General features: G+C 41.9%; 1 protein-coding gene across 1 annotated transcript in view; it reads right to left on the bottom strand.

Annotated features, from left to right (window-relative positions):
* The window catches only part of fto (FTO alpha-ketoglutarate dependent dioxygenase), a 119,876-nt gene extending 93,519 nt beyond the window's left edge, over window positions 1–26,357 (bottom strand). Inside the window, exons 1-4 of the mRNA XM_041990100.1 lie at window positions 26,136–26,357; window positions 5,972–6,049; window positions 4,798–5,833; window positions 2,265–2,390 (exon numbers count right to left, since the gene is read on the bottom strand). Coding sequence (XP_041846034.1) covers window positions 2,265–2,390; window positions 4,798–5,833; window positions 5,972–6,049; window positions 26,136–26,213 — 1,318 coding nt within the window. The 5' untranslated portion in view covers window positions 26,214–26,357. The remainder of the gene's footprint in view (window positions 1–2,264; window positions 2,391–4,797; window positions 5,834–5,971; window positions 6,050–26,135) is intronic.
* Window positions 26,358–26,994: the final 637 nt, after the last annotated feature.

Consider the following 26,994-nt stretch of genomic DNA (forward strand, 5'->3'; position numbering starts at 1 on the left):
TGTGCGCTGTGCCAAGTATTTAATTCAGGTGGACTAACAACGCAACAGACGGCCGAGGACTGTGAGAGCTGCTATCGTTGCGGAGCAGTTGGCCTCTCAAGGGCGTACTCACCAAGTGGAGCATAAATCCCCACTGATCTGCGACAGTCAAGTCCCATTAGAATGGTCTGCACAACAGCCCATCACTCTATTATCATGGCTGGCCTGAAACTGACGGTTCTATTGTAAATCTTATCCTGCTAAAGGAGGTCGGCTTCAAGCCCTGTCAAGCTGAATATTAGGTACAGCCACTGCTGCTCCCTGATGAAAATGTTGCGTCTTCAAAGACTCAGTCTCAGGAAGTCATTAAAACCTTCCTGTTCCTCCTGACTTGTTAGTGTGGCTTTTAAAAAGAATCTAAATATTGAACTTTAGATCTGATGTCATATTGCAGACAGTAAACATGTCTACTGCAAAATTTAACTTCACTAACACCCAATGCTTATCAAGAAGCAGCCTTTCCACTGACTTTATCAAAGAAGGTAGCAGGTTGACATGCATACATTCTGCTGATGCTAAAAACAGCAGTTCATTTACTGTGGTAATGTTGATGACACCACAAAGCCCTTAGCACTGCCATACACTTCTGCATCTGGACAACATCTTTAATGTGTTTATGATTCAAAGTAAGAGTGAAGCGGTTTTGCTTTGGATGGCGGTTCAGTTATGTCTTTCTGCTATAAATCACTTGCATATTTCACCAGTTATGCTCCACCTACTGCAGGGAGATGATCAATTAACTTGTCATAAAACAGTACTTACCTGCTAAAGCAAAGTGTTCTCTGAGAGACTCACTTTAACAGATCCAACAATGCTTCCCATTAAAAAAAAGATTTAGAACAAGCCTTGTGAGTTTTGAGGTTTAAAAACACTCAATGAATCTCCATAAAAATCATCAATGACATTCAGAAAGAAAGCACAGCTCATCCTTCCAAAACCTCTTTTTTTAAGGCCTGTAGATCAAATCTGTTAGGTCCCCTTAACTTTAAGTGCTTAACATGGTTAAAAAAGGAATTTCAGTGGCTGAGAGCTGCTGTAAATCTTCAACGTCTACATAAAAAAAGAAGAAAAAAGAAAACTGACACCACATGTTACTGAATTGATGTTATCTGATCCAGAGAGGATCAAAACGGCAATCTTTTAATCACATGAAAGTCTCTTTAATCACTAGGTCAAATACATTTTTCTCACACATGTAAGTGGCTTAGGATGCTGAAATCTTTAAAATGAGGAAATAAAAGAGATCATTTGATATATTGATTGCTACATGAATGTAGCTGTAAGGCTGACAGGTGGTAGTTTGGGATATAGTGGGCAATGTGAGTCAAAACAGGCATTAGACAAACATCCCTGACAAAACCTTTTTAAAAAGTATGATGGGATCCAAATTACTTCCCTTATAAATATAATGCATAAACAGTGTTTCAAGTGTGCTAATGTATGCCAGTCAAATTATGTATACAGCTATATTTTGTTTAAAGTGACAAAAGTAATTATTTGTGTTAAAATAAAGTGCAATAATTCATCAAGCAGTTTAAGTTGGGGTTAACACAAGAATGTGTTGTATGTCTATTCTTACATACTTAAGAAAACAGGGTGCCTTCATAAAATAATAAATTCCCCATCCATCCAACCAGGGGTCCTCACTTCTTATACATCTGAACACAGGCTTCTGCTGTGATGTGGATAAATGTCCTTGCACTTAGAAAATATGAGAGCGCTTGGAGGGACCCATGGGACCGAAAAGAGGAGGGTGGAGGTGTCCGCTGCAGCCAAAAGCATTAAGCTATGATTTACACCCCTGTGGCTCGCTGTCTGTTCTCCCCATAGAGACGTAGTCAGCAATGGGTCACAGGACTTCAAAAAAATAACATTTGGTTTCCCTAACCTCTCTAATGCACACAATTTCATGGAACCTTAAAGCCCTGTGTTCAAGCCAAGTAACCTCTCTTTTTTCCCACTCTCTTTCACACACACACACACACACACACCTCAGCTCCATTTCTCCTGCTGAGAGAATTAGACATTGAGGGCAGAGCATACAAGTGAGAGTGAAGTGCATCCTGCTGGCATGGGTCATTTGGGACAAAGTACAAGAAACACTAAAACACAGAGTAATGAAAGCATCGCTTCCTCCGTATTCAGACATGGCACTGAATCTGGGCAACATGTTAACATGTGCATGTGCGTATTCTGTGTGTGTGGTTATGGAGAAACTGTAGTACCTCTCATGTAATAGCAGTCTCCAGACTCCAGCGGTAGCATCAGGCCAGGTGTGTGGATGTCCCAGGCTACTTTGAGCCCAATCCTCCAGCATGCCCTTTCAGCGCTGCCTCCTTCACCACCCTCACCTGTCAGTTGCACAAAGCTCAGCTCACTGTAACATTTGCATCTTATTTTCATATTCACGTTTCAGGCTTTGGTTTGACAATTTCACCCACATATACAATAGATTATAAACATTAGTTTTAAAACACTTTTTTTATTAAAATACATGGCTTTAATAAGGCTGTACTGCCAATTGTCTAACATAAAGATCATTTCAGTATTTTTTTTTTTTTTATTTTTAAATCTGTGACTGCTATATGTGGATAATGCAGTGCTAAAACACTATAACACTGTCCATTTATCACAGAAGCCAGAAAATAGAATAAAATTAAATTGAATTAAGAATTACTAGGTTAAAAGTATGGAGTGCAATGATTAAATCAATACCACCCAAACAATGGATGTAAGATGTAAGCCTCTGTCTCCAGAAAGTAAGAATCACTTAACGTCCGAGTAAAGATGATACGTGTTGCTGTGGTCACATTGGCTGTTAGCACAGGATCTTTATGCTCTCATTATGCTGTGCAAGAGGAAATAGTTGGATAAAAGCCCTTGATGTTGTTTAGCGAATGTGCGAGAGTGTGTTACTGGACAGTATGTATCCTCTGATATTGCTGTTGCTGAAACCATTTGCTGATTCCACCTCCAGTGTTCTTCTCTCACTCCCTCCATCCTTACACGGCATCCTAAGAAAACAAGATTTGGCTTGGCTGGCCAACACCCTTCAGCAAAATCAATACTAAAGTCTTTCTGGTCCTCTCTGCCCCATAGCTGCCTTTTCCTTTGCTCAGCACGGATAAATAGTAACTTAATTTCCAGCCATTGTGCTCTGAGAGCCAGCTAATGACAGTACTCCCCGAGGCCTCAGGAATGGTGGAAGACCATCTTCTGTGCCGGAAAACACTCAGTTGTGGCAGATTCCTTTAGATCAGAGCAGCTCAACTCAACCGTTCTCAGGTCAAAGGGACAAAACAAAGTGAGGATGCTAACATTAAAAAAAAAAGTATCTCAAAAGAAGCATATGTAAGGTAAACTAGCTAGTCTCTGTATATGTAAGATTTCTAACATGCTGCATTAATGTTTTCTTTAAGGAACATGGATCTAAAAGCACCAGCCGGCTAAGCCAAACACTGGGACAAAGTTCTGTTGAGTTCTCTTCAGTTTCCCTTCTAAAGTCTGGAGCTGAGGGGTCACACAGAACTACAGAGGACATAGCTGCGAAGCGCAGCAAGGTGTTACGCTGCAGCGTTTGAAGCCTGTGTTCACAGGGTCAGAGTTGAAATGGCTGAGAACAAATTATTAAAGCAGACCTCTGCAGCAGGTGTTTCTCCTTAAGAAAGTCAAGTGAAGAAAGGCCAGCTGTAAAAAGTATTGGGATGTCAGAGCAGTTGGAAGTCCATCTGTGTAATACTGTAAAAATATAATTTCAAGACCCAGACTCAGACTGTGTATATGTGATTAATCGTAGCTCCATATGTTTGCTCTCACTTCAGCCTTTGAGGAAAGCAAGCAATGATCTTGGTTCCGCAAGGGATTTTTAACATAGTTTTAAAAACTCACTAATTTAGTTGATGATATAAGGTTCAAGCAAAGTGCAATGAGCAAAAAGGTTCTTTAGAAGTCATTAGTGTTGAGAGTGTTGACCATATTCAGTTTTATACAAGCAAATTACTAAGAACCTTCTAAGATCTGCGCTATTTTAAATATTCTTAATATAGCTGTTTTGTGTCCTATAATTTGTTTTACATATTGTCTAGAAAGCAAAGTTCTCTCTATCTCTCTATCATCTCAATCAGCAAATTCTATCAGCTCTTGAGAGATTGCACAATCCGTAATTAGGAAACATCGTATTATCCATACAGTAGAGTCAAGGAACACTTATCAAAGCAGGCTCATTATTCCATATCAGATAATTGCACATTGATCATTTCTTGGGGAAATGATTTAGATGAGATGTGCTGTGTGTGATAAGGCCTGTTTGTTAAACTACGCCATTGAGCGGGTGTTAAGAGCTCAGATTCAAATGTCTGTGATCTCCCAACGCTCAGGCGGTGATAAGACTGTCAGCAAGCGAACTGGTGATGACATTTGATAATGCCCTGACACTATCACATAGATGGATCAGATGGTTGCCTCACCAGAGGCCATGTCTACAGCTGCTACAGCGCTGCTGTAGGGCCATAACACACAAGGTTAGCTGAATCTGATCCACCATAAAGCAACAGAGATAAGTTGATGGCATGGATATTTTAGTGGAAGAGGAAGATGAATACTAATTTTCAGGAGCAAAATGCAAAAGATTAGCTGGCTAAATATTGATTAAAGGGATAAAAAGTTAAAGAAAAGCCTAAAGTGTTAAATCTGCCATCAACTACAGATTCCCTTTTATGCACATCTATGACAAGTGTAATACTTTACTTGAACCCTTACCTTTGTCATCATGACAACTATAGTTGTAAACAGCAACTGGCGAATGAGTGATCAGGTTCTCATCATGGTGCCACCCTACTGCCATTTTCCCCATGCCATAGTATGGCTCCTCTTTGAGCTGGCTCATTTGGGATGGGTCCATGTAGTTGAGTAAGGTGACATTGAACTTGACTGGACCAGTGCATACCTGCTTAGGACTGGGCTGGGAACAGCCCTGCCCACTTGCACGTTCCTCTTTATCCTGAATGTGGTAATATGACAGGCTGTGCTTTTGCTGAGCCACATGCTTCTCCTGGGCCTCTAGTCCCACAGGTTCAGGTTCTGTGCCGCTGACGGCCTCGTCAGGCCAGCCGGAGCATTTTCCTTCAGTGTGTTCTGCAGCTCCTGCAGCACTAGTTTCACTTTGTTTGACTTGAGAGGACTCTCCCTCCTCGCTACTGTGTTTAAACTCTGTCTCCCACTCCCCTTCTTGTTTTGACCCAGAGCAGCCTTCTTCACTGTGCTTTGACTCAATGTCCCACTCCTCACTGTGCTTGGACTCTGTGTCCCCCTCCTCGCTTTGTCTGGACTCTGAGTCCCCTCCTTCACTGTTCTTTGAGTCTTCACTGTGTTTTGACTCTGTTTCCCCCTCTTCACCAAGTTTCGCCTCTGCCTCTGCTTTTGCACATTGCGTTAGCCTGTCTCCTTCCTTCAGCTGAGACACATCAGAGCAGAAGAAGGTGTTAAGCTCCCACAATGCCTTGCAAGCAGCTCTCAAATCAGGCTCACAACAGTTTTGTCCTTTGACCTCAGTGTCCTCACTGTGCCAGGGTATAGCGAAAAGCCGTGTGTCCAGATAGCGATAGGTGTGGCCCGGTTCACCTATTAGTGCTCGTGACACGGCAGTGAAAACATCTCGGTCACGAACTCGAACCAGATCTTTCAGGAGGCAGCCCTTTTTCCTGAGGGTGAGCAGAGCTGCCTGCACACGGCCGTGCAGCTCAGCAGGCAGCGAGCATGATCTCCTCAACACCAGGCCAGAGTAACTGGAATCCCACTAAGAAGGCAGAACATGCAAAACAGGTTTTAATTCAATTAAATATCCGAGAATGCAGGCAGTAACATTAAAAACACTCTTGCAGTGCTTTTAAGGAAAAATCTAGATAATATTTCCATTATCTGGAAGTAGACTCACCAGTTGCTGAAAGCCTCGATCTGCAGGTCCCAGAAAGGGGATCTTCTGATCTCCCAACTCCTGCAGTAGCCTACGCCTCTGTGTAACACAGCACATTAAAACAGACAAATAAGCAACTTTTACCAGCTTTTTAAAATCCAAATTTCCTGATCCTTTCTGGCTTCTTTCTTTACTTTTATGAAATGGTTGGAAAAATAGTGTAAAAAGTGTAAAAAGCAAACATTACAAAAATGTAGTGAGGAAAACTTTTTTTAAAAAAGTAGCGAGGGAAAAACATATCCTGAGAGGAATCAACAAACAACAGTGATATAAAGAAAACTCTGTTACAAAGTATTTATAGACTATTTTATTTCATACGTTTGAATGAATGATGCCTTAAAAAACAACTAAGGTATCACAACATGAAAAATAACAGCTGTTCATTTTTACTGAAGTCTCACATTTTTATGATTTTGCAAAGCCTGCTGGTGGGTTCTTCGCAACCTTATAAAAGATGCCCGATGCCATATAGAGCACCTCTAATAAAACTGACAACCTAGTGAACGAATCAAAGTGCCTTTCACTGGGTCACATTCCTTTCCAACCTTTTAAATCAAACAGCAACCAGCAGAAAAACTATAGCCCCAAATAAAGTTTGTTTCTCCACCCCTACTTCGTCTTCTCCCACATATGTGAACGTCTGTGTGCGCTGAAGTTGTAGCCACATGTGGACTCTGTATACCTCACTACTGATTCCCTGCAGGTGCACACACAATCTCTGCATGGTGTGTCTGCAGAAGGAAGGTGAAATGTCATGGCATGGCGCTGTCTTTTTATGTCTCAAAGTTTTGGATGAATGTCTTGTGTATCAACAACCAAGCAGCTATAACAGTTTAAGACAAAGAAAAAAAAGGCAGTGTGTATATATCTGTGACATTTACAACATCCATCTAACATAATAATGCCAAAAACTCATGTGGCACACTGCAGGGAATATGGGAATCGGGTGCCAAAATATGTACTGACTTTGAGAGTGAAATAAAATGTCCTGTTCATAAACATTACACTATAGTTATAAGAAGTTTTGTGCTAAGACCCAAAAGGAGAATGGATCAAAAAGAGGGCAAGCAGTAAAAGTATGTGCATTAAAGACAGAAGGGAGGGTGAGGGAAAAAATCCAGATAATGGAGGCAGAAAAAATAGGAGGGCATCGGGCTTGAGGCTGTTTGACAATTTTACCTTCAGGGCTGATTCTTTACCTTAGGCTAAACAACACAACACCTGCTGAAAGTTTTCTTAAAGGATGTGCAAGAATGTGCAGGCCTTCCAAGTTATTCTGGAACAAACAAAAACAGACTTGCAGACAGTTGGAACCAAAAAAAAAAAAAACAAAACAACATGCACTATTCATGGCCAGCCTGCATTCAAAGGCTGTTGGAAGAAATTGACAAGCTGACACACATTCATTGGTGTCAAAGTCTAACTCATGACAGAAGCTGAAAATATCAAGGTGAGACTGTGGGCTAGTGTTGCGTTTGCATCTTTGTGTGTTTATCACTGTATGCTTTTTTGTGTTTGGTTAAATTAGTTGGCATTTACACAATTTATCTAAATGTAACTTTGTATAAAGTATAATTAGATTTTTCTTTGTTCAAAGCAAACAAAAGTGGTTATCATACGCACACACACATATATATATATCCTGCCTGAATAATGCACAGCTGTGGAAGCGAGCGCAATGCCTCATCCCCAATTGCACACAACCAAGGCTGTCACACACGTGTCAAATACATCAGCCTACTAAGAAATTCCACAGAAAAAAAAAGCAAAGACAAGAAGTTACTGGAGCCCTCTGAGGCAGATGGACTCTTGCAGTCTAAGAGAACTGCTGTGTCTGTCTCCTTGTCTCTGTGTCTGCACCTGATTCTAAAAGGAAAATCACAAGGCACAAGAAAAGGTCTGCGTTTCCATTTGAACCCTGGAAACAAGATTACCAATTTCATAATAAAGCGGGTGCTTCACGGCAGCCGTGCAAGCAGTCTGTGGCGAGTGATATATCTGATGCTCTTTTTCTCCCTCTCTTTTTTTTAATCTCTCTTTTCCTTGATGGGATTATTCCCTCAGCTGGACTGTTTATCACAGAAAAACATATTAGGTAGAATAGAACTCAATTGGTTTGCTTTGATCTTGGCCTATAAGAAATATCAAACTGTGTACCATATATTTATTAATTTTATTTATTTCACATCTGTGACACTCCAACGGACACTTTCTTCAAAGTAATCTTCACAGAGTAGATTAATGTCCAGCGCTTAGCATCAATAACTCAAAATAGCCAGATAACTCTACGGCTGCGGGGATAAAAAACACCTCCAGTCTGACTTGTGTCATCCCCAGAAGGGTCACTGAGAAAAAAAAAGAAAAACATCTGGTACAACGGCTGACAGAGAGCACCAAGTTTCTGCAGGCATTTTTAGATATGGCTGATGCATCTATCGAGCTGCAAATAAAGTTTCAGTGTCTTGTCAGCCAAGTCTGGTGAACTGCATTGACAGACGCTTTGCCATACTTAACCAATTAACAGCATATCTGCAGGCACAGCAATGTTGCTTATTTGGAAATGCAGGTAGTAAAAGAAGGATGAAACACATGAAACTTTGACTGCATGCAAATTTTGCAGTATTTATATTAAACAAAGGACTTCTAGAAGGAAGCATAAATAATATGTATCACCAGCAGCCATAAAAAACTCCATATGAAAACTTCTAACTGTTGGGTTAGGTTTTATTCGAGACCTCCAACCAATGGAGGGCAGTATCCTCATCAAAGCACAACTTTGACACTCCTAACACACAAAAAAACATGAGTCTCAAGCAAACTTCTCCAGCTGCAGGGATGATGTGATGAGAAATAGCTGTGTAATAGAGCACTGTGTTTAAACAGCAACCTATTGGTACTTGTCAGACACCCATTTCAGAACTGGTCCTTCTCTGCAAAAGTGATGGAGAATCAACAGTTTTGACAAGTCGGTCGTAAAACTTCAAATTCAAAAAGACAGGCTGCCTATGTACATCAAAGGCGCTTCCTCACCAGTCCATTTGGCACCGGATCGAAGAATTTCGGAACCTTGTGTGAAGCAACAAGAAGAGCAGAGAAGGGCAGGGTGTGCCCGTCCCACCAGGATATTTGCGTTTGCATATTTGATACACAATAGCTCTGCAACAGCTCAAAAATTCAGATTGTGCAGACAAAACAAAAAACAAAAGAAAAAAACTAGAAGAAACATGCACAAGGCTATTTATTAAAAAAAATTAAATGAAAAACCTCAAAGCTTTCCAACTAAAAGTAGTTACATCTGTTCCACAAAGGCCTGTGAAGGTTGAAGTTTATCACATCCTCAGGATGTGATACTGACTTGAGCTCTGGTGAAGTAACACACCACCTAGGTGCCATCACACATAAATGTGTCATTGACAAAATTTCCAAGGTGACGCTCACATGACCACATGTGCACAAGACTTTTGGCTTTTCCTGCAGTGCTTAAAATTAGATCCATTTACTAGCATGGAACACATTTGGGGACAGTGTGTGGTTCAGTCCATGAATACTGTGACATAAACCCCGTTTTAACCAAGGGGTTAGGCTCGGAACTGGACAGTTTGGGATGAATTGGTAGGGTAAACCCTGATCTCTGGTGTGTTCTCACAGCCAACCATACCCTTACCTAGTAGGCGAGGTATAAGCTGGATACCAATTGCAATAGCGTCAGCTATATAATAGCATGACTTCCGCTTTTTATTATTATTTGTATTGTTTCATGTGAACGCATAATTTGTATAAATTGCCCTTTGCTGCTACCTCTTGGCCAGGCCGTCACTGTAAACGGTTATTCATCGATTCGCCTGGTTAAACAAAGCTTTAAATGAACAAATAGAGAATGCAACACAGAGATGAAAGTGGATGGTGGACATCGGGCAGTTTGTGTTCTTTCTTCTTGGCATGTGGCTTTAAACACTAAATAAAACTAAAATCCATGGTATATTTAAACATGGCGCTGTTAACACTTTGTTCTTAATACTGAGGTACACAGAAAGCTTATTTTCACCAGTCAATGGATTGGAGTGTGTCAAGCTCCACCCTTTAGGGTTAGATCATAAGTTTGGGACCCCAACAAAAGGGTCCCAAAAAGGAGGATTACTCAGGTCAGATATTTGCCAGTGTTTGCATGTGGAAACACAAAAACAAGTGGGCCGTCCCATCCCTTACTAAGCTGGACCCCTTGGAGGAAATTAAGATATACAAACTGTGGGAAGTTGGGAATGAAACTGGCATCCTAGTTGAAATCTGATCATTCTAGATCCTGAGGTACAGCTGGGCCCAAGTGCTTTTATAAACTTTTCCTGTCCAGTACTCAAACTAAACAACAGCTCCTGTAGTAGTTACAATGTCACAAATGACCTCTCTCAAATATCGTCACACATTACATGTCTTAATTTCATGCATGCCACTCTGACAGAAAAATCTATGGGTAAAAATGAACCATTTCTCTCTTCTTACATTTTGTGTACAGCCACTTGTTGCATTCGTTTATTTAAGAGTGTCAGCTAGAAGACTATGTGATGGCTAACTGGGCAGACTGGTAAATGGATAACTAAAATGTGTGGGAGCTGACCTCAGAGCTGGAGGATTGGTAATATGTAACCCCCTTGTCTCCATGCTCCTGCTCAGAACCAGCCAATGAATATGAATTGGACTGTGAGGGCAAGAGTCTTCATCAACTTCCTTGTTAAAATGCAAATTTCAAGGGGTATTCTGTGTTATCCTGCAAAGCATTTACAGATTCTCTTCAGAATGTAGGCCTAGCTTACATTCAAATATAATGTTTTATACAAATATATTTAATTCTAACTTGTGCAAACAAAAACATACCAAATGTCTATGACAGTTAATAAGAATGTAACCCTCAGCTTTTATCAGTAAAACACATTTTACCGGTGTTATAAAACGTTTGGATCATACTTAATTTATCATTTTCAGGTAGTTCTTTTATTTTCTTTTTTTTCTCTTCCATTTTTGATTAGAAAGAAATTACAGAAAAAGACAAATGTTCCCTTGAAAGAAGAGTACAAATGGTATGCCATTAGTTGCTGCATACTTTTTCAAATCAGTGAACATTTTCTATATCGACAGACATGTTCAGCATGTGTTCGGTGGCCATGCCCAGGTGGGGTAAGTGATGACAAATGGCAGACAGGTTGGCTCCGGCCTGTTAATTGTTGTTGGAGGCTGAAGGCTGCATTGTTCATTTCACCTCACGACAGGGTGGCGGGAGACGTAATCATTAATATTAGAACATTTCCATCCATCTACCTGAACAAGAGGTCAGTCATTTAAAAGGCTGGTGCTGGGCAGGCCTTTCACGCCCTGTTTATAACACCGATCTAAGCACATTACCAGAGCTGCGGGGACCGCTGCCAGTCATTAATTAGACGTACAGACGAACACACAACAGGGCCACCTTTACTGTCGCTGGCATGACAATTTAATATCTATTCTCTTTGCCAGCCATATGTGCGCTTACTAACATGCACACTTACTTAAATCTGCTTTTCCATTTTTCCTACAATACATGTAATTCTGTCAGGTGGAGACCGTGTGCACACATGTGTCAGACAGAAAGAAAGAAATGTCGGCCCTCATCTGTTATTTGAACTCTCCATATCTCTCGCTGCACCTGACAGTCTTACAGAAGGACCCACGTTTCCAGATCAATCATTCAAAAGTATTTACAAATGCACAAAGCCAGACTCAGACAGGTTGGCACATGGCCACTCTGTTTAAGTGCTTTTCAATGTGTCTATGGTGTCAACATCTATTTCACACTTATCTACACCTCAAAGGGGAAAAAAGATGTTTCTATGACCTTTAGCAAGTGTCAAATCTGGAGAAAAGAGGTGAAACTGGAAGAAGAGAGAGAAGGAGGGGGTTAAGAGATGTGTCAATGCTTGCCTTGCATGAGCATTTTTATTTATCTAGGAGAGAATGAGCACTGTTTTTATCAGAAATATCCTGGCTGCTTCACACACTCATGCTAAAACCATTTCACACAAAGAAGCTGCTCAGTTCACCTAAGGAGTTCTGGTGAATGTAAAAATTTCCTCTGGTCTTCCAGTGGACTAATACACCTGAAAAAGTCTTGTTAAAGGGCATTTAAGAGTTTGCCACCATCTGCAGGATTCAAACTAGTCGCCTTGCTCTCACAAGGGACAATGTCACATGTCTATGAACCCTTGGCTAGCACCACTGATATCCATTTTGCCTTAATTGTTAGTTTGCGGCAAGGCCATAATGTTTCCATTAAGATTATGTCGATCGAAAAAAGCTTTTTAGTTTTCACCTTCAAATTACAACATGCTTTCATGAGGTCAGCTGTTTTCCATGTGGAATGGCTGGTTTTAATGCAGACACAGTCCCTTGGTATTCAGGCTGGGTCCAGTTCAGTCAGGGGAAAGAGTGAGAAAATGAGGATGGACGAGGGATGGATGGATGGATAGAGGAAAGAGGAGAGAGGCAGGAGAGCGTTGATTGAAAGACTGTGATTAGCAGTTTTCAGTGGAGCGTCAGGGCCACTGAGTTGTTCTAACAGGGTTGTCGTGTCTCGAGGTGCAGTCAAGGAGAAGTCAGTGCTTTAGAAAGCTCCCTCGATTTCTCCATCCCCGCCCCCCCACTCTTTCGCCATCCAGCCACACTTTCCCTGCCCCTCCAAAAAAATCAATATGGCTGTGCAAAGTGCAGCTAGGCCCACGGGGAGGGCCAGCTAACTGTAGGGGCTGGATGCAGGGCTTACAGCGAGGACAACAGGCGTCCTCCAGGCCTGTCCCACAGGCAGTGTCAAGGACAGACCAGACAACCAGAGGACCAAGGCCACCAGACTTCCCATTCCTCTCTGCATCTCGCCTTCTTTCTCTCTCCATGTGTTTCTCTGCAACCCTGGCTTGGCTGGCTCAGTGAAGCAAACGAGATCAATAATCAGGTGGAGCGTTTAAAATCCCCAGCTCCAGAGGCCGGCGCTGCGCTCCTTGGAGCCCAACAGACCAACACATCGTTCAGGGCGGTGCAGCTGGATGGAGAGATGAGTGAATGTACAGTGGTCGCACCTGGTCATTGAAAGGTTTGTGATTTGTGACAGTAAACAATTCAATAGCACTTAGTGATACACAGTGTTTGAGGAGTGTAGGGCCAGACTCTTCACACACATTGCCATTGTCTCAACATGTCACAGATCAGAAGGACTCAGACAGGTCAAGCAGCTTTGTAGGTCAACACACCCTGCTGTATCTCACTCAGGCAGCACTTATGTTACTGCAGCTCTACACCATTAGTCACAGAACATCAAATTTCTCAAAATAGGAAAAACTACCATGTGCTATCATTGTCAGCATCAGTCTTCCTCATTTCCATACAGTAGGCTTGATGACGAAGAAGCCCATATTTGACGTGAACGAAGTGCCAAGGAGGATTTCGCATATGTCTCCATGTGTGAGTGACTGATCACAGTAAAAGTGGCTTGTGTCTCTAATCCAGTACCACTGTTAGACAGTGCAAAGACCTGGCTCTGTGTACAGTGGCACAGGCTGATCAAACCCATCCCGTGACAAGCAACCTCTTCAAATGACGATGATTTCCCAGCTCTGTGTCCTTTCGGCTCTATATTAGATCATCTTCTGACACTACCGAGTCTGGTACTTCATCTGGGATAAAGATGATCTGCAATCCGACCCAAGGGGTTGGAAGTCAAGGGTAAACGAGGGGCTAAGACAGGGAAAATGTGCCTCATTGGTTGACAGCTGTGACAATTATCATGTGGTATAATATTACCTTATGCTAAACACAAGATTTCGATACAGTGCACTGCTTGACTTCAAGGAAATTTTACCATCAATCCAGTTGTATGTCACATTAACACACAAGACATGAAATATGCCATTTTAAAGGGGAAACATGTCAAAAACAGAAAGCTTTCTATCTGCTTCAGATTTGTCAAGAATAGGCTGAAATTGCAACTTTTGCACAATAAAACATCTTTTTTTTCACAGAAAGTAGGATGAGCTCATGAATAAACAGATTTCCTTGCATATGGTATTATTAACAAGCTAGAGCAGTGGTCAAAGTTTAAATCCTGACAATCATCTAAGCCACTACAAAAACATATGGCTAAAAACAGATGTGGAATACACATCTAGGACAGGTCTAATCCCATCTCATGTAGTATTTGACCCAGATAAACTGGAATTATGATCTGACCTCAGATTAATATTAAAATAAGGACTGAATATCATTTGTGGCTGTTTACAGGACACTCAGACTATGTTCCTGGAATCCCAAGGTAGATAAGTTTGGTACAAAGGCATTAGCAAAATCCGCAAGTACAGCAGACAGCACCCGTTTTGCTTGAGAAGCTATCTCATTTATTTATTTATTTTTCTTTCACTTATTCTGAACAAAGGGAAATATTCTACTAGAAATTGAAGAGCTTAATCCTTTTCACTCTTCCCAGTAGCCTGAATGGTGACAGATTAACATCCAGGAGGTTTACAAACCCCCTCCGTTTGAAAATGTAATTGCTGATGCTACACTGCATGCATGTATTTAAGTTAGGGGTTAATGTTAAAGCTCAAAATACACACATGGACCCAAACTGGGGAGGGATGTGGGCAGGCTGGGCCAGACCCAAGTCACCAAAGCCTGCTGCATCAGGAGGCTGCAAGCTGTCCCAAACACTCACTAGGCACCATAGTTACTGTTCAATTTTGCTAATTATTACAGCCAATCAGAGGGGTTAACAGGGCGGAGCCTAGCCAGACCATGTTCCACAGCATTTAACAGATGGCTGGAACGGAGGTGAATGCATTACACACGGCTCTCATCCAATAAAAATAAAACACCCTGACATCCAAGGTGTATTTAGCATGGAGGGGCGGGAGGAAGTGAAAAAGCCAAGAAAAAGGGAGGAAGAGGAAGGCGGTGGAGTGAAGGGGATAGAGCATGTGATAACGTGATGTCCAAGTGCCACCTAGTGACAACATTCCTGTTTTTCTGATCTTTCGTGCTTCAGAGCAGAAAGGGTGAAGGGGTGAAGGGTGAGGCAACCCAGGGCAGGGGGATTCAACCTCAGCATTAATGCTCTTTTGAGGATTAATCAGCGGGTACGGTTCACTTCCAATGAACAACCTTAGCCATTCAAGTTTAACATGAGATTTCAGCCACAACTCAATTTAAAAAGGTGATATCTTATTTGAATTTCCTTCAAAAACCTCAATCAAGCAAACATTTATCATCACAGTATAGTTGTGTGAGCCGGCCTGTAACACTGCACTGGTAGGCCAATGGCCCTGAGCTCCTAGGTCCCCTCCCCTCATTAGCCCAAGTATAAATCACACTCTGCTGGTGCCCAGAGGTGAGAGGGATGAGAGTGGAGGTGAGCTTGAAATAATGCTTATGTCACGGCAGGTCAGCCCTCCATTATGGCCGTTTCAAAAACTATTAATCTTGCTTGTAGTCAGTGGCCTAGAAATAATTACTTCATCTAACCCATGTAATACAGCATGACCAGCAGTCGAGCCTGGTCAATTTGAGGCTAGGGAGGCAGTGTGTTGGTGGAGGGGGTGCAGAGAGAAAAGGGGGCAGAGCCGCAAATTACCAAGCCATGTCTCCTGCTTCTGGGTGACTGATGTCCTGCTCACTTCTGCCGAGGCCTCTTCCACTCTCAGCCCTGATTTAGATAGATACACACATGCACGCTCTGAAAGGCTGATCATGTACAAGCACACACACGGGGTGTATGCATATTAATGTATGATTAAATACACACATGTTTAGCCAGGAACTCACAAATCACATTATTTTCAAACAAGGGTTCAAAACCCTTTTCAAAACGAGACGTAAAGGACACAAGAGATGATAGGGAATTGAATTAGTTTTAATTAACATGTAGAGATGAATGACTCGAATATTACCGCATAATCCACTGGCTTGCTGTAAAAACAATATGATACAGTATCAAACCAGCAAAAGGTAGTCAGTACACACACAATATGATTTCCTTTCAGCTGTGGCTCCACAACTGCAGGTGCAAACACCTGTCTCAGTGGCGGAGGACTAATCCACCCTCTGAACATCACAACAGATATAAACACAATAAAGACGGTTATTGGAGAAACCCACGCTGAGAGTAAACAGATGAGCTAGTGGGAACTCAGCCTCCATAAACGTCACAGGAAGTATGTATAGAGTGACATAAATAAATGCAGCTCTCCAGTGGCTGTCACAGCTGGCATTGCAGGTGCAAATTTAATTAGTCAAGGTGAAGTCTCCCTTGTTGTCTGGAAAGTGTGTGTGTGTGGGGAGGAGAGAGAGAGAGATGGGGGGGGGGGGGGGTATTGCGAGCATTCACGACTGTAAACATGCGCTATATCCTAATCAGGTGTCACCGCAGTGTTTGATCAGCCCGCGAAAACTTGTCACGAATCCCCAGCAGAGAGTGGGCCGGTGGGGAGAACAAAGGAAAAGAGCTGTCATAAAAGAGCGGGGTGGTGGTGGTGATGGCAGTGGCGGTGGATAAAGAGAGTTTGCCCATTAGCAGTCTCTATCGCCTGTCTCTCTCTTACTCCCCTTAATGTCTCTCTGCCTGTAGTTTTCTTTCTTTCTCCATGTAGCTACCAACAGAATAAACCTTCCTTATAATATCCCACCGTAGCTCTGTGCCTGAGAACCGCAGCTGTCACACAGATGCTTCACAACCGCCAACAAAGCTTCCAAAAGAAAAAACCCAAAGTAGTAAGCTACTTTTGTTTACCTCCCAAAGAACCACAAATGTACATAGGTACAAGCTGTGCTCGTTTTGTTTTTTTCAAGTGCGATTTGAGGTGGTTGGGTCCTCCTGAAAAATCTGAAGAACTACAGGCAGACATGCTGTGCTTCTCCCGCCCAATGCCTTCAGGCTGCATTGAGGCAGTGCAGCAACACATGCGCCATTAGACACTGTTTACCTTTCAGTTTGGATGATATTGAATACATTAGCCGATTGAACCTCATAAGAAACACAGGCGAGTGACAAGGCCCAATCGTCTTTGTGACTACCATGGTAACTGAGATTACAGGCTAACAAAGAGCAGACAGGAGGAAAAATATTTAAAACCCGAATAGTGATACATAAATTAATTAAAGGACAAAAAACAAGTGGAGAATTAAAGTTGGAACATCTGTCAGCGACTTAGCTTCCCAACGTAATACCAGTGTTAGAACATTTATACCCTTGAAGTTAATGATCCCCTCTTTAATTGACAGTCAAGGAAAACTGGCTGCGGCAGCATGCTGCCGAGACACCGATAAGACTCCCCCTTCCCCCTCCCAAAAATAAAATAAAAAAATAAAACAGTTTAAAGAACCTTGGCACTAATCCCTATTGTCATCCCAGCGCAGCAGAAGGACTTACAAACACAGATAACTCAGCTGAAGCTGTCTATTTCTCAGGAGTTATGGGGACAGCCGAGCCGCTGTGCGCCTCAAATCAGTCACTCAGATTAGCCCAATCCCTCTGTGCTGTCAGTCAGCCGAGACACTAGCCTGTCACCGCATTTACATGAGTCCATCTCATATGTGACAATGCTCCCTATATATGAGAGTAGTTGCAAAGAAGGGGTCCAGTCGCTCACAGATAGCGGGGTGTACAGTATGGCAGGCAGACAGGCTGTTGTTGGATTAAGCTCATGCCGTGCTTATGTCTTCACTGACACCCCAACAACAAGTTTAAGGAGTCTTAATCATGCATTTTTTTTCTCCCAAAACCAGAATAATGTGGGAGATGTATGTCAGATGAAGCACACACGCACACACCTGAAATGACAAACATATATGTAGAAGTTCACACACACAGAGATAAACCTCAAAAAACTTGGAACAGAATAACTGTGAAAACCAAAAGCTTACCTAGTGTATGTCTCCAGAGTTTGCCTCAAGAATGACTTTAATCCAGCTACTTGTAACATGTTGAAGCTCAGAAATTAAAGCAGAATTGAACACAACACTACCTATATGCTATAGAGAACAGAGGGAAAAGTCTCAATCTTGAATAAACACAGTAGTGATGGAAGTTAAAAGGCCAACTCTAAAGCTAATCTCTGCAAAACAACGAGTTAAAAGTCAAACTTTGGACTGTCACACAAAAAGGAAGGATTGGCTCCTGCACACTAGCAGTTTGTACTATTAAATGAATATATGGTGCATTGAGGTACCTGAGAGCTCACAGTATGCTGACTACTTTTTATGCTTCTGTGGCTTACTCCAGACTTCAGACAGTCCTGAAACAAATGACAGTGGATGCCCTCTACATAACAGGGCCAGGGCAAGCATGACACAGGGGTTGACAAGTGAACCCTCAAACTCGCTAACCTCCACCCCTGCCATGGCACACACACATACACACACACATACAAACAGCCCTGAAAACAGCCCTGACATGACCGCTCTGCAGTCCCTCCTAACCCCTCCTCGTGTTTTTTCTCTCTCCATCTCACTGGAGACAACCCTCAATTCAGGACCGTTTTAGCCAGGCAAGTGGATGTGACCCGCTGCCCCCAGACAGGCTCATCTGAATAAACAGACTTGAAGAAACAGGCAGAAGAAGGAAAATCTGCTTAAATTATGATAGAAGGAGAAAGGATGGGAATCAGCCAAGGGGCTCCTTTCTTTATGCACGTTTGATCAAGTGCTTGACAGCACCAGTGGATGGAATTACGGACTGCTGAACAAAAAGTTGTGGTGTGGGTGCAAGCGTGTGGAAATGAGCCTGTGTTTGTGCAGTTTGGTCTGGACAGCTGAATTTCCGAGGCCTGACAATGTTAGGCTTGTGACAAGCCGGCCGCACCTCACCACCATCACATACAAAGCGAAGGCCGCCTACTAGCTTTCCCAGTCCATCACTCAGGACGGCTGAGGGAAGTGCCGTGAGAAGAGGTCAGACGTGGAAGAAAAAGGGAGGGAGAAAAGAGGAGAAGAGGATGAGGAGGCAGAGGAAGGAGGGAGGGATGGTCAGGGGTTAAGTGTAAAGAAGACAGCGATGAAAGGCAACTGTCATGCACCAGTGCTTGCCCAGGAGCACCTGTCTCAGGAAGAACATGCAAAGTGTGCCGGTCACGTCCTGACAACACCCCCCCCCCCCAAAACACACTTCTTCTACACCCACACACAGACACACACACTCACATATACAAGCTCTCAAGAAAGAGCTGATGCTCCACCACTGGAAAGGCATCGCCTGTCTGACAGCATGCCAGTCAAGCTGTCGTTGGCTCTTTCGCATATGCAAGGGTAAAGTTAAACTGATGAAGAAAAAACACACAGGGGCTCAGGGAAGGAATCACTGAGACATGAACAGACCACCTGAACTGAGCAGACAGTTCTCAAAGACTAGATGCAGAGTAAATGCCAGAATGAGCAACAAACAACAAAAAAAAAAGGTCCATGAAAGCAAATCCAGGATAGCATGGAAACCCACTCCACACTGGAAGTTGATACCAATTTCTTCAAACACAAACAAGGAAAGAAATTCTATTTTACTTACACCAAGGCAGTTTTTATGAGTTCTTATAGATTCATAAAAAGAAGTTTGTTCACCCCATGAGTCTCATCTATGCTATGTTTTCTTTGTTAATTTAATACAGGAGAAATGACAGCAAAACATAAGGTTTGTTTTGACGAGCAGAAAATACTGGTGGTTAGTTAGCAGAGAAGTCCAACAACAAGCTAAGCTAACAGTGCTAAGCTTTTTCTTTGGCTAAAGGAGAGATTCCCTATGCCAGGTATTTTAACACACTTTTACTGGTCACATTTATGGAAAGATCTTATGATGTACAAATTAACAGTTACTATTTACAGCATCTTGTGAACCTGGTCTCCTGCAGCTTTTGTAAATGAAAGGCTTTTAGCTTTCCATTGAAACCAGATGTGACCAGTAGACACATTTACTTTATTAGAAAGGTGAGTCATAACGAAGGAAAATAAGTTTTACAAATAAACAAAATGAAAGCAACTCTGTCAGATGCAGGTGATTTTACATAGTGGAATAGTTTTTATTGCCCTTACATACTTAAAATTAGCAACAAACAGGTTAGCTAGAATGCATTAAGAACAGCACTGATTATGACTGACATTTTTCCTTAAACTCTTAAACTGAATAAGTCTAAATGGTGTGATGTTATATTGCAACTTAATTGTTTCAGCATTAATGGTAATATAATATCATGTGGAAAAAGAAAGTTCACAATCTCAGTTTTAAGGTTTAACTAACAGGACATAAGAAGAAATCTGTTTGTCCTTAGCAGGCCTTAATATTAGGTAAATAAACCTCTGGTACAACGCAAGAAATATTGCTCTGTGTCATCATTTAGTCACAAAAAGTAAGCTAAAATGCAGTGTGTAAAAAACTATGACCATTCTGACTGCTTCAAAAGGAATTAAAGGAGTAAGCAGCATCCAAGTGCTGCTAATTCAATGTATTTTAACTGCTTATCAGAAAGTGTGGTCATTTCTATAAAAGCAGAAAATTTAGTTTGTTGATTTAGTAAATGGCCTGTATTTATATAGCGCTTTTACCCAAAGCGCTTTACAATATACATCACATTTACCCATTCACACACACATTCACACACTGATGGCAGAAGCTGCCATGCAAGGCACTAACCACGACCCATCAGAAGCAATTTGGGGTTCGGTGTCTTGCTCAGGGACACCTCAACATTAGCTCGACAGGCCGAGCATCGAACCGGCAACCCTCAGGCCACTCTACCCACTGAGTCACGTCGCCCAATTTAAGCATTCAGGTGTGTGTAACACAACGTCAAGATTAAAAGACATCAGCAATGATCTTAGAAAACCAGCTGCTGCTGATCCTCAATCTGGGAAGGGTTAGAAGGCCATTTTTCCAAACAATATGGAGTCCACCCTTCTATAGAGAGGGAAATTATTCACAAGTGAAACACATTCAAGACAGTTGCCGATCTTTCCAGGAGAGGACGCCCCAGCAAGATCATCATTACGACCATGCAATTCTTAAACAAAGTGCAAAATATCCAAGTGCTCCAGCTCCAGTATCTGCTTTGTGTGTAAATATGCATGTTCATGCGTGCAACTGTAACCCCCCCCCGTTATGTAGTTTCTTTTTGTTTAAATATGCGTAAACTGATCTTTCATGTAAAGCACTTTGTGTTGCCCCAGCATGAAAAGTGCTTTATAAATAAAGTTTGATTGATTGATTGAAAGACTCACTTATCAGCCTATACAAAAATAAATAAATAAATAAACAAATGCAGCATTTACACTGACACACACACACACAACATCACCGCTACATAAAAAAGCAGAAATGAAAACTAACAATTCATTTAGATCATAGCTCCGAGTGGCTAATGAACCCCCTGAAGGCTCTTGCCTGTGTGTATAAGGTGAGCAGGTCATTCCCATGTTTATTTAGCACAAGTCCAATGAGCCACCACCATGTATTGATTGAACTGATTATTCTATGGGTCTCTTGTGACGAGACGCATACATGACAGATGAACCCTACTTGGGCAGGTCATACTTGATGTAAACTCTGATGGCTGATCTGGTCGGTCGTTCACATGATCTACATTGCTGCCTTGTTTGCAAATACATTAAGCTCTCTGACTAATGGCTCAGCACTGATATCAGGTGCTCAGTGGGGACTGTGAAACAGATAAGCTGTCAGAGACAGTTTGGACAATCCTTATGACTGCTACCAAACAAGAAAACTATCCAGTTAGCAAATGCTAAAAATAGAACACTAAGCAAAGTATTGACACAGAGTAATGCTGCATGTGTTCTGCAAGGAAAGTTTAACTAAGTATACCTACACTGTGGTAAAAACATGCTGGTGGCAGCTAATGTTGGGTAGAAATCGCTGCAGAAGGCACATTCAGATCCAAGAGTCACTGCAATATTCAGGAACTTGAAAGATAACCTAATTTACATTTAGCCATTTAATGGCCCTAAGACATATAATAGGTGAATAAAGAATTACACTTTATACTTTTATTAAAAAATCCAATCTTCTATCAGTGCTAATTAAAAAATTAAAAAGGCATAACATTTCATTTTCGTTTGCAATTAGAATCTCTTGTATTATTGATTTAAAAAAATAATCAAACCAAGACACTTTAACATGTTATCTATTGCTGCATTAGTTTACCTCTAACCCAAGTTGTTACATCCTTAATATTTCAGTGTGAATGGTTTGTTTTCAAGAAAAGTCTGAATCACCAAACTATGTAAACAGGTCTGTCCAAATACATGGGCAAAGATCAAACAGGCAAGACGAAGTAAAACATGTAGATGAAAAGCTCAGGAGCAGACAAATCAGCCCCCTCCAACGCTCACATAGTCGATCAATGAAAGACCCGGGGCCTTAGGGCAGCGCTATATTACACACCAAAACTTCATATTCATTCATTGATTTTACTTTTCATAATAGTATATCATTGAGCTCCAATGGGAGCGAAAACGGAGGCCAGGGCTAAGGTCAACTCTCCCATGGATGCCTGGATGGATGTTTGCACAATATTGATGGCAGACGCAGAAAGAAATGACTAAATATCTGGATCAATAGCTCGTTTCCTTAGCTACGACAGGTTGTTCCAGATGGAAATATATAAATACTTCTTTATGGCTACTGGAGTAGTGCTAACTAACAGTGCTAAATGCAACCCTTAAGGTAAACTCTTTGATTAGCCAAGGCCAGAGGTGACGAGAGGGGTCTGCTGATGCTGGGGTGTCACGCTTCAAATGGCCTGGGGATGCTAATGCACGCAGGGGCACAGTAAAGAGACCAAAGATATAGCAAGTCACAACCCCTGGGCAAAAAGTCCTGACCCTTCAATTCATTTGTACTAATGATGGATACACCAATCTAAGTCATGTTCAAATTATGCATACCATAAAACATTTAGGAAATCTTTCCTTCAGCTTTCTGCTGTTCCCAGAACTACAACTGAGCAATTTGAAGAAACAAATAGCATCATAATATGTAAAGGTGAATTTGTACAACAAATGGTAATGAAATCAGGCCAAGTGGTCATCACATCCTGCTGCTGCTGATGGCAGAAAAGCTGCCTGTTCTTATTTACGGCACAACACAATCACCGAGAACAACACCCAACCTCATATCTTTCCCAGTTTCAACAGTGGCCAATGGGGCCATAAAGAGGGAGGAACCACATCATTGCCTGCTTCTTAATTAAATGAAAGCTGTTAGGTTCATTTGCCTCCTTTTTTACACAATGAACTAACCAGCCTACTGCTGAAGACCTCCCAGACGCCATCCCTGCTTGGCCCTAAATCATGTTTGGGTGAGCCACCCAGTAGGTCCCTGCTGGACAAGCAGCAGCCGCCCACTAGCTAGGCCAGCACGGGGCATGCGGTGGATCGACACCTAGCCAGCGATAAGTAATTCTGTAGAGGATTAGCAGCATGATAGCCTGATCAATACAGGCCATTAGGAATGCAGCGAGGAAATGACCCCCTCTGGTAATAAAGCGGGGCATCTGGGTTCTCCTTCATTTGCCAGCTCCATTAGTGTAATGGTATCATTATCTGCCACTGCCGTATTTTTCTAAGCCCTGGCTTTTCCACAGTTTCACCAGCGGGGGTCTGATGAAGTTCTGAAAGCCCCCATGCAGAGTGTTCCCCTATCTACCATTCTACACAGAGCCTAGGTGTAAATCTAACTCTGTTGGAGCTTATGTGCTACTCAGCCTTAGGTATACACACCCATGTTTTATGTCAGGACCTAACACTATTTCTCCATTATTGGCTCATTAATAGAGCAAGCAGCATGTAGGTTGGGTTTAGAGGGAGAAAAAGATGGCCGGCCGAGAGCAAAGCTGCTGAATGTGCTGAATCTGACACCCTCATACCCCCCCCTTGCTAAAACACCAGGCTCGACATGACAGGACATTGGCATTAGTTGCCATAAATCGTTTCCTTTACACTAATTCAGCAGCTAACATTTTGTGGGGGAGAATTGATTAACCATGTCTGGATGTGTGGCTACATAATCAGCTTTTACCTCACTAGCTGTTAATTTAACAGGATCGCCAAGGGAAACACAAACCATTTTAATGAGTGTTTAGAAATTAAATACCCTAAACAGCTTGCACTAGGTGCCACAACTAGAGCAAACCAATGAGGCTGATCTAAGCAATGGGAAGGGCTGAGCCCAGGACCTTACAACATCTGGTGACCCTGTGTGATCATTACTTAGACTGCCGCTTACACACACACTTCCTGTTTCGACACAGCACTTCATACTTGTCATCACTGTCCAAATGGTAAGTTTGCATCAAAGGCAGCATTAGAATATCTGGCTAAGGGACTGGATCATTGCTGTTTTCACACTTGTTAAGGCATGACCGGAAATTCATCCTGTGATGACTGATAAAGTTTAATGAAATGTTTTCAGCTCATTACAGTACAAGGTAAGTTGAAATGTTGCTTGAGATTGTATGAAAAAGAACAAATTGAACTTTGATCATTTATGTTGTGTTGAATTATGTCTTACTAATATATCCTTGATCCTAGGCAAATAAAATCACAATTATTTATATTCTGAATTCAAATAAATGTGAACTAATTTGACTGGAATGCAGTTAATTCTCTCACTTAATTATTGTATTTTTTCATGTATATTAAGGGAGTCTATTGCTTTGCACTTGTTAATATGTGATTAAATTTTCTGAGGTTTGCCCATTTGGCACTAATTTGTTGGGGTTTGCATTCCATTATTTGGAACAAGAGTGTACCCTTCACTGTGCATCTCTCACTTTGTGCAGCACTGCAAAAACACACTCAGTTACAAGAGTGCTATCATTTTTAAGGTACTAGTCAACTGTTTCATTATACAACCACTGATATTATGAAAACTGGCCGAAATGTATGCAGCTCCCTCTTTGGCTGTTTTAGTCCTACCGTCATTTTCCAATTATAATTCCTCATGCTCATCATTTTTTTTATCTAAAGAGAAAGGAAGCTGAAGCATTAGGGTGTGTGCAGCGCTGCCTGACTGCCTGAGGGCCAGCTGGAATGAGTTCTCTCTCTGAGCCGCTCATCTGGCTGCCATGGCTGCTTTCATAAACAGGAGGAACCACGTCTTACATAGTTTCACTGCTGTCTAACATGATCCAAACACATGTGCCACAGCACACAGCATCCAAGCAGGGAGATAAGAGGAGAATCAGACAGAAAAACACTAAGAGGAATGACTATAGGTGCAGCCCGGAACCACATTGCGTACCACAGAGTTGTTTCCCTCCATCCCTGTCCTGCAAAGTTATGCTATATAGCATGATGCAACGCAAATTAAAGTGTAATCAAGTCCAAGTCTGCCCAAAAGCACGGCATTTGATTATCACAGGTTCAAAACCAATCTGCTTGGTTTTCAAGTTCTACAGCTGGTGGATTCATAGAGGCTATTATTTAGAACATTGTGAAAACATTAGGTTACAAATGATAATTTGTCTTGTAAGGGTACAGCACATGTTATCCACTGCATTAGTGGTAAAGCCTTAAGCAGCTGTAGAACGGCTGGAGCGGCAGCTCTCCAAATCCAAGATACACTGCACATTAACTTTACCATTTATTTTACTGTTGCACAGAGCTGCGTCGTGGCTGCTCCACGATTCATGTCCGGAAAGCTTCCTAAATTAATCTGCAATTGCCTTTTTTTAACGTTTGTTTTTAATTAACTGTTAATAACTATTTTATTAACTGGCTGAACCAAACTGTCTTCTTTGCTTATTGCTATTCATACCGCATTTCCTATTAATATAAGATATGACCAGGACGTCATTGTCCAACCTACAGGTTTTTATCAGCAGTGTATCTCCGTGATAAAAAAATACCATTTTAATGTAACTGTATTTCTTCATTGTGACAGACTGGGGGGAAAATGGAAAACACAATAAAGGAAACAGGCAAGGTGAGGCATGCGCTGACATTCGCGGCTTTCGAGCCTCCAAAATGCAGCCTGCAGCATCACATTAGGAGCATTAGACATTCAACGAGCGACAGGGCTTAAAAATATGCCAGACCTAACGGAGAAAAACGCTATCAATACCTTTCTTCTCTTCTCCCCCTCACTGTCACCCGATCTTTTCATGTTCCTGGAGTTGTGTTTACACTGCCTCGCTTTCATTAGGGGCGATGTTGGTTGTTGTAGTGCACGTCAAAAAGGTATTTCGACACTTTCCAGTATAAGAGGCAGCACATATTACTAAACCACTCGTTTCATTTCAGTTTAAACCACGTCGTCAACAGCTTCAGTGGGAAGCATTCCTTCAGCATGGCAATAGCAGGAAATACTTAAAGTGTAGCGATAAGAACTACAAATCCCAAGAGGCGTACAAGGACGTGCGGCGGAAGTAGCTTCGCCACGCTCTGGATGTTGCACTGCGCATGTGCGGTGTAGGTACGGCGCTATACTTAGCAGAAAGGCCCTGTCAGTGAGGGTTTAAGTAAGTGAGATGAGATTAACCGCCTTTAAAACTGTAATTTTGATATTAAAAATATATAGATATGCATGTGAAGATCCAAATACAACCACCACATCCACTTATATATAATCCTATTTACTATAGTCTTTTATTCATATTTACATTTTTAGCAAAGGTGTTATATCCTGCATCCTAAAGTTGTAAATATATCCTATTATTGTTAGATAGATCCCTTATGCGTTCTGCTTTTTGTAAGCTGAATCTAAAGCCTCACCACTTTCATCTTAGACAATGTCAAAAATAACAATCATGCTTTGAACATGTTCCAGTTTAAGGCTCACCAGCCTTCTTTCAACTCCTACATGCATCTTAAATCCAGGTGCCTGCTTTTGCAATGGTGTGGACTTAAGCTACGTCAGCCCTTTTTCAACTCACCACAGATCATGAAAGTGCACCATAAACGCAGAGCGCATGTGTGGCTGC

Source organism: Melanotaenia boesemani, chromosome 1 (genome assembly GCF_017639745.1).
Source record: "Melanotaenia boesemani isolate fMelBoe1 chromosome 1, fMelBoe1.pri, whole genome shotgun sequence".
In the NCBI taxonomy this organism is placed as follows: domain Eukaryota; kingdom Metazoa; phylum Chordata; class Actinopteri; order Atheriniformes; family Melanotaeniidae; genus Melanotaenia; species Melanotaenia boesemani.